The following is a 7876-nucleotide window of genomic DNA, read 5'->3' on the forward strand; positions in this document are numbered from 1 at the left end:
CGAGCCGTAACTTTAATAGCTTCTACACACAATGTAAACAACTTTAATGTGTATTTTATGTGGAGGTATGGGTGCTTAATGTTTTAATGTAAAGACTTTCAGTGTTTTTATCCTGTACCTTCACCACATCAATAAGTCTGCTTTAGCTATTGAATGATTTTGAATGCGACCAAAAACACCCAAACGTGGATTTAAAAAAAAAAAAAAAAAACTTTTTTTTATCTTTTGTGAAATGTGGGAGTTGACGTTCAGACATTAAAGGTACACAAAATAAGGGTGTGCCATGTGCGTAGCAGCCTTTACATACGGATCTCTATGACCTTAATTGGCGTGTCAATGCTTGCCATGTCTTAGTTGGTGTGGAAACTCAAGATAGCATGCCTTTTTTTTTTTTTTTTACCGTTCACCCATTGACTTTAACCCTGTCCAAGTTCCCGTTGCATTCAGGTAGACGCACCCTGAAAACCAGTCATGTAGGGTAATGTCATATGATGTTTTTCTTTTTTTTATAAATTAATTTCCGTCTATCACAAATGGCACAATGTTCTTCCAGAAACAAAAACATAATCAAACAGGTATGTTGAGTTGATGAGATTTTGTTTCGATTGCGGTTTGTCAAAGGGAAGCCCCTGAGATGATGAAGTTACCGTCACAAGTTTCCCTTTCTTTCTTTTTCTTTCGTTTTTTTCCCCCCCAGACGCGTCTCAAAAACCAGTCAAGCCAGTTGTTTGGATCCTATAGCGACCCTGTAACTGTACCAGACACCACCCATGTCTGCTCACTGTCACACATGGGTGCCATTTAAACTCGTGAACCATGACTGTTTGGGTCAGGATGGCTTCAGCGCTGATGCTGGGGTCACTTCATCCCACTTGCCTTCAATTTTGAAAAATGTGCCAGTTTGAGCGCGGTGCCATTCTGACAGCATAGTGTGTAATTCTAAAGGCATTGGAGCTCCATTTTAAAAAGTCATTTTACAATTTTCATGTCGCATTTATGTACAGCTTCGCCAAATAATGTCCGCCTGCTGACAGTACTAACTGCTTTTAAAGCATTTCCCATAGAGAAACATAATGTCCTCATCTTGAAGACAGCATAGTTTTGTGACGACACTATTTTATATACATTATCCATGCGTGCATGTTTCTGGAATAAATGCTCGTCGCACTGTTCGTTGTCTGAAACCAGACACTGACTGCTACTCATTGTACTCCCCGTACACTCTTGGCTTTGTCTGCTCCAGATGCTCGAGAAGGGCAGCAAAGAATTGCTGAGTGGCTTTTTTTTTTTTTTCTCTCTTCCCTAAACAGTCCAGTCCTACAGCCATGGCACTACAAATGGTGATATTTCTTCTGCCACTATACCGAGCTGTCGAACACTGTTCGGATGATAAAATTCCATCGTGAAATGGAAAAACCGGTTGCATGTGGAGGAAACTGTGCTGTCGGTGCAGCAGTCTTACTTCCTGTTAGAAGTTCATGATGAAAGTGTACTAAGGCTTACTAAGCCTGTTGGGCCTTAGTAAGCTTGATGGCTCCTCAGTGTGAATTATTTTTTTTTTTACATTAGGATTTTTAAATCAAAAAAATCCATTTAATGCAGTGTTTCTCTATTCTGTGTATTTAGCAGCTTTTGAGTGTGTCCGAACATTTAAGCATACACATTTTCTTTTTTTGACTTCCTAACATTTGTCTTTTGCTCTTTTTAAGGAAAATTGCAAGCGTCTCGTCTGAACATGGAATTCGATAACATGAAGTCCTCCGCCGCACTCATTTATGAAGAGTTCATCCAAAACGCAGGTAAATCTTTAAACGGCGATGCCTTCATGGTTGTGTTTCTGTTACTTAAATCCCCTGCGCCTGAACCTTGTTGGTCTCTCAAACCTGTCGACGCTCTTGTGCTGCAGACAGACGGACGGCGAGCTGGTTCCTTATGTCGTCCCCTGTGCCCCAAGCCATCGTCATCGCAGCGTACATCTACTTTGTCCAGTCGCTGGGGCCTCGGCTGATGGAGAACCGCAAACCCTTCGACCTCAAAGGAGTCCTCATAGTCTACAACTTCGGCGTGGTGGCTCTCTCACTCTACATGTGCTATGAGGTGAGTCACGTTGTCTCTTGCTGCAGTTTGTTGACATGAAATGTGAGCTGCTGAAATCCTCATAGTAGTCAGTTGGTACTTCCTGCGCTGTTTGACTCGTTGTTCAGACAGAAGAGCTGTGACACATGCCGTCTATCTGTCATCAGTCTCATGCCAGCAGTCTTGTGTAACACTGTTCATGGACGTTTTTTTTATCTTGACTTTGAGGTGAAACCAGATCTGCAGGTGTTTTTTCTTTTCATGCATTGTCTAGTGCACATGCTGCGTAACATCAACATTACACTTTATCGAGACATTCTTAATTTTATCAGTATCTCAACCACACTTTTTTTTCCTCTTTTGTTTTTTGAATGAGTCATTTTATGTGAAATACTACCTCAACACGCTGTAGCTTTAATGTATTACAGTCAAAAGCAACATTTCGAGATTAAAAGTTTGAGACAAATTAAACTACAAAGTTTTTCAAGGTAAAAGTTATTCTGACTTTATTTTTCATAACCAGTTACTTGTTAGTAACCACACTGTTTTTTTCTTTTTTTTTTTCTTCAGTTTGTGATGTCAGGATGGGGAACCGGATACTCTTTCGGCTGTGACCCGGTCGACTTCTCTGATTCACCACAGGGTGTGAGGGTAAGCCAGGCTATAGCATTTGATTTGAATTTAGCACAGAACATGTAGCATAAGAGCTGTTTTTATTTTGTTTTTAATAAGAACCAGTGCTGAAATATTCTTTACCGTCTCCTCTAGATGGCGGCAACATGCTGGCTTTACTACTTCTCAAAGTTCATTGAGATGCTGGATACGGTGAGTGACTCGATCACTGTCGGGCATTTGGCACCGTCGGTTGACTACGTTTCCTTATGTATTGTGTTGAACTAGGCTCTCCGTGTATTTATATTCAGATCTTCTTTGTGCTGAGGAAGAAGAATAGCCAGGTGACATTTCTTCATGTCTACCATCACTCAATCATGCCCTTCACCTGGTGGTTTGGCGTTCGTTTTTCTGCAGGTAGGAATCTTTATTTACATTTCTTTTTTAAATGTTCAAGCTATAGTTTATGACCTTGCATTCATTTGACATTCTCCTTGATATACTCCCTATTTTCAGGCGGCATGGGGACATTTCACGCCCTGCTTAACTGTATCGTCCATGTCATCATGTACACCTACTACGGCCTGACTGCTTTGGGCCCCAAATATCAGAAGTACCTGTGGTGGAAGAAGCACCTGACTACCATCCAGCTGGTATGTTATGTTTTTCTTTTTGTGTATCTTGTGATTTCAAAGTGTTCATGTGTGACAGCAGAACTAAGTTTCTTTCCATGTCGCCCCCCCCCCCCCCCCCCCCCCCCCCCAGATCCAGTTTGCGGTAGTGACCAGCCACATCTCCCAGTATTTCTTCCTGAAGGACTGCTCCTACCAGTTCCCCATCTTCGTCTACATCATCGGTTCGTACGGCCTGATTTTCTTGTTCCTCTTCCTCAACTTCTGGTACCACGCCTACACCAAGGGCAAGAGGCTGCCTAAAGTGCTGCAGAATCAGAAATGGGAACACCACAGCAACGGGCTTATGAATGGAAATGCCAGTCATGACAAAGAAGAGTGACGCAGGTCTCGGCTCGTCAGGGGGTGTCGGAGGGGGGGTTGCCCTCGTTCATGTAAGCAAAATGCATCGGAGATTCCACTCCAATTAGTTTGGACTGTATTTTCTACTTGCAACTGCAAAAGACAATCTTTGCTTTTTGACCAAAGCTATATTTAAGAGGTTTATTGACTCAAGCTGAAGGGTTTTATCTTGTTTGTTTACAATGAAGGTAAAACCCAAGTTCTGCTATGGAAGTACCCAAATATCCCTCCGTTCTACTACAGTATGGTTTTAAAATATTTCAAAAAAACTCAACTCCACTAATCACACTGATGGGGTTTCACCTATGGTGAGACTGTGGGACCCACGGCTATACAGTCAAACTGGGCTGCCTCAAAAAAGCTTCTAATACTGAGATTTAACTTCTGTGACTTGATCTTACTTCTAAGAACTTTTTTTTTTGTTGTTTTAGGAAACCCAGTTAAAGGTTTTTAAAGTTGCGCACTGAAAAGTTTTGTTATTTCACCTGGCCAAAAAAAAGATTACTTTGACTATTCAGTTTCTTTAAAAAAAAAATGGTATTCAGGCTACACATGTCCTGTTCAGGTTGTTGTCGTCAACAAATGGTTGCATGCATGCAGAACATGTTTTTTTTTTTTTACCTCTTAGTTTCTATGACATATGCACGCCCACTTCTCTATGGTTGAGTCACAACTGCTGCTGATGGTACAGGCATTCAGTGAAAAGAGCGATCTTTATACAGCAGAATCAACGTGTTCTCCAATGAAGCTATGATGTGACGGAGATGCCAGAGAGGAAGGCTGACCGACCTTTGGGTTCTTGTAGGATGCAGAGCTTGAGCTAGTTTTACTCCGTCCTTATTGCAAAATAACACTGTATTAAGTGCACTATATATATATGTATGCACAATTACATGGATTCACTATTAGCCACCCAGAAAAGACATGAAGCCTTACTTGCCTGCTTTTTAAAAAAAAAAAAGGAAAAAAAAAAAGAAGGTTTTTGCTTCATGTGTTGAACTTCTGTGGCTAACAAGGTCTTCAGGTGTCCGGAGTCGAGGAGAGCCTTTGGACTGAGGTCTGTGGAGTAGTTTTATATCAGTTATGATGACCTTAATCTGAAAAGTGAATGTAACACTCTGCTCCTTTTTTGGAGACTTTAGGGCACAGGATCGAGCTTGATGTGGAAAGAGTTCCACCTTTTTTTTTTTTTTATAATTCAAGTGCAAATCCAAGTTGATGCTAAAGATTTAAAGTTGTACATGGGAGGGACTTTTTTTTTTTTCAGATCCCTTGTTATACCAATAGTTGTTAGGCTAAGAAATGATGTGAATTGAGTTGTTTATATTGTATTTTATATGTATTTATATGAAAATAAATGATCAATGTACTTGAAAAATGTCTCTTGAAATTCTTTTTAGTTTAGTAGGAAGTGTTTTTTATTTTTTGTCTAACTTCGAATAGTAGGAGCAACTCACTTGGACAAAGTAATTGCAAATAAATGATTAGCCGGCATAATATTGTAGAAACCTGATTTATAAATAGAACCTTGCAGCCAAGACTTGAGGCTTTTCACAAAGTGAGAATTGCTGATGTTGCAGTTTGAGAGATTTCAGCCGTTATCACTTAAGGTTGCAAAGGGTTATAAAATTCCAAAGGGAAGTTGAGCTAGGGAATATTTATTTTTTTTGCACAATTTTAAGTTTAACTATTTAATTGTGAACTTATGTGAGGGGAAAAATGCGCACTTAAAAAAACGTTTTTATGGCTTTTTACTTTTTTAAAGTGTGCTCGTTTGTGTTCAGCAGCAGCGCACTCTCCCCATCATGTAGATGCTTTGCCAGAACCCCAGTGAATGGTAGTAAAATTACAACCCTCTATGCACAGCTAGCTAGCTAACTCACCACATGGCACATTTCACACTGGGCTAATCGACAAATGTATGGGTAGTTTCCATCAGCACCGTAAATGCAGCCTGCGCAGATTCCCACTATATTCCCGTTACTTCACATAAATTCATGTTAATCCCGTGGGAAAGTTTCCGCCTTGAATAATCCCGAAAATGTGCAAATCTAGAGTAAATGCTGGCTTCATGAAATTAATATTTTCATTGATGAAGTGATGCTTTGACCAGACTGTAATGAGCTATTCTCACCAGTAGGAGCTGCTGTTAAACTGAGACTATAGAGAAGGTGTGTATTAAAGTCTGATGGATCACCACACATAACTATAGCTAAAAAAATAATTTCACATTCATGGAAAAGCATGGCATCGCTGGTACAAGTCATCTGGTTGAATGTATTATTGAGCAATTCATTTTTATCCCAAGTTAAACCATGCAAACTAATTAAATAAAAATCCCGCAGGACAATCGATGAGCCCGAGCATAAAGCCAAAGCTGTAGGGATGGCTTGACAACATGCTGACATCACTGAGGGTCCAGATCTCAGTTCAATTGATAAATTGGGACTGGACTTGGAAAAAGGCTTTTTGCTCACTACGTCAATGCAACCAGTCAAAGCTTGAGCAGTTGTTACCGAGACGAATGGGGAGAATCGTAGTGTCCAAATATTAAAAGGTTATTGGAGACCTTTCCACACAGACTCAACTGCGGCCAAAGGTGCATCCACTAAATACTGGCTTTGTAATGGGATAATAATTATGCAAACAAGCATTTTGAATTCTACACTTGAAGTGAATTTCGATCATTTTGCTTCTGTTTTCGCTTTTTCTGTCTATAAAAAAAAAAAAATCACACAAAATGTACTGAGTTAGTGTAAGACAAACATGAAAACCTCCAAGTGGGGTGAATATATTTTATAGGCACTGCATATCTATATAATTTTCCAATTTTGCATCCATGTATTTTAGATATTTTTACATGTAGGAAAAAGCTCTTTTTCTGTCTAACACGCTTCCTCCTCTCCATCACATCGCACCCAGGAAACAGGAGAGCACGCTGACATGTCTATTTGTACGTCCTTCTGCACTTAAGTGGTACATAATGACACCGCCACCAAACAACATCCCCCCCGAAGCTTTTCATTAAATGACACTCGGCTGCGTGATGGAAAATAAGAGAGAGAGAGCTGTAAATACACAGAGGGGAGCTGACATCAGTCTAAACTAAAGCTGCAAATTATGGAAGTAATTTAAAGTCTGCTGTGCTTTTCCATGAAAAATGCACAGTGGTATACGACCGGTTGAACGGAGAGATGAGAGCAGGCAGCGGGACAGCCCAACCCGTGGAGGGCATGGATGATCACTATTTGCCTTGCACCGAAACATTTTCCTCCAATTGGCTCAATGAAGAGCAGCCGAAGTGGCACCATGACAATCTGAGTAATTGGCAACATCTGCCATCCCTTTATCATGAGTTAGAGGCTTGTTCTGGAAGGAAAATGACCTCCGATACGTCCAGTTACATCTCCATCTGCAAGCTAGTTCCCTTCATTAATGACAGAGACATGTTGCTTTTTTTCTCAGTTTGGTCTCATAGTAGAAATATTTAATTTGCGCAGTGACCCTTTTTTCTGCATTCTGATCTGTTTGACACTGAAATGGCCCATTGACGGTGGTGTTTAGAGTGAAGTTTAGTTTGATCTCTACAGCATCTCATCCATATTGGGCACCCAGAAACCATTTGCAAAAGTATGCAAGTATGCAATACAAAATGAAATTGGTTAAATGAAGACATTTTTGAATGTTATCAAAGGTCTCGGTTTCCTACTCTGGGCTACCACATGAACAAAGAATTGGAGTCATGTTTGTGTGTTTCCCACTGGTTTGAAGTAGCATCCAGCAGATATGGAGCACATCATCATTCACATGGAGACGTGACTCTAGCGACCTGTCATACACAATCCTCTCTCGCTCTTAGCATCTATATTTTGGTCTCCACTAACTCGGAAGGGAAATATCTGTCTCTTGAGATGCTAACTGCTCCGCTGTGTTCGCCCGCTAGTTCTTAACTTTGTCTGTGTTTTGTTTGGTGCTGGGCAGCTGTGAAGTGAAAGAGGCTGAAAGACTCTGGAGCTCTGAGAGGAACTCTAATCATCTGTGGGTTCAGAGCTTTGCAGCAGTCACGCAAGTTGTCACGGCGTCCATTGTTACTATAAAACAATATGGATTATGTCTGCTTTATTGATGTAGAGAAACCCTTGACACCAAGTGTT

General features: G+C 40.6%; 1 protein-coding gene across 1 annotated transcript; it reads left to right on the top strand.

The window, feature by feature from the left end:
- Positions 1-35: 35 nt before the first annotated feature.
- Positions 36-4699, top strand: elovl7a (ELOVL fatty acid elongase 7a). The gene is made up of 7 exons (XM_076099465.1): positions 36-1799; positions 1907-2097; positions 2647-2727; positions 2845-2901; positions 3000-3105; positions 3205-3341; positions 3454-4699. Exons 1-7 carry the CDS (start codon positions 1736-1738, stop codon positions 3700-3702), a joined length of 885 nt encoding a protein of 294 aa, XP_075955580.1. The 5' UTR covers positions 36-1735; the 3' UTR covers positions 3703-4699.
- The last annotated feature ends 3177 nt before the right edge of the window (positions 4700-7876 follow it).

The sequence above is a fragment of the Anarhichas minor genome, unplaced genomic scaffold, assembly GCF_050575085.1.
Source record: "Anarhichas minor isolate MPS153535 unplaced genomic scaffold, ASM5057508v1 ptg000025l, whole genome shotgun sequence".
NCBI lineage: Eukaryota > Metazoa > Chordata > Actinopteri > Perciformes > Anarhichadidae > Anarhichas > Anarhichas minor.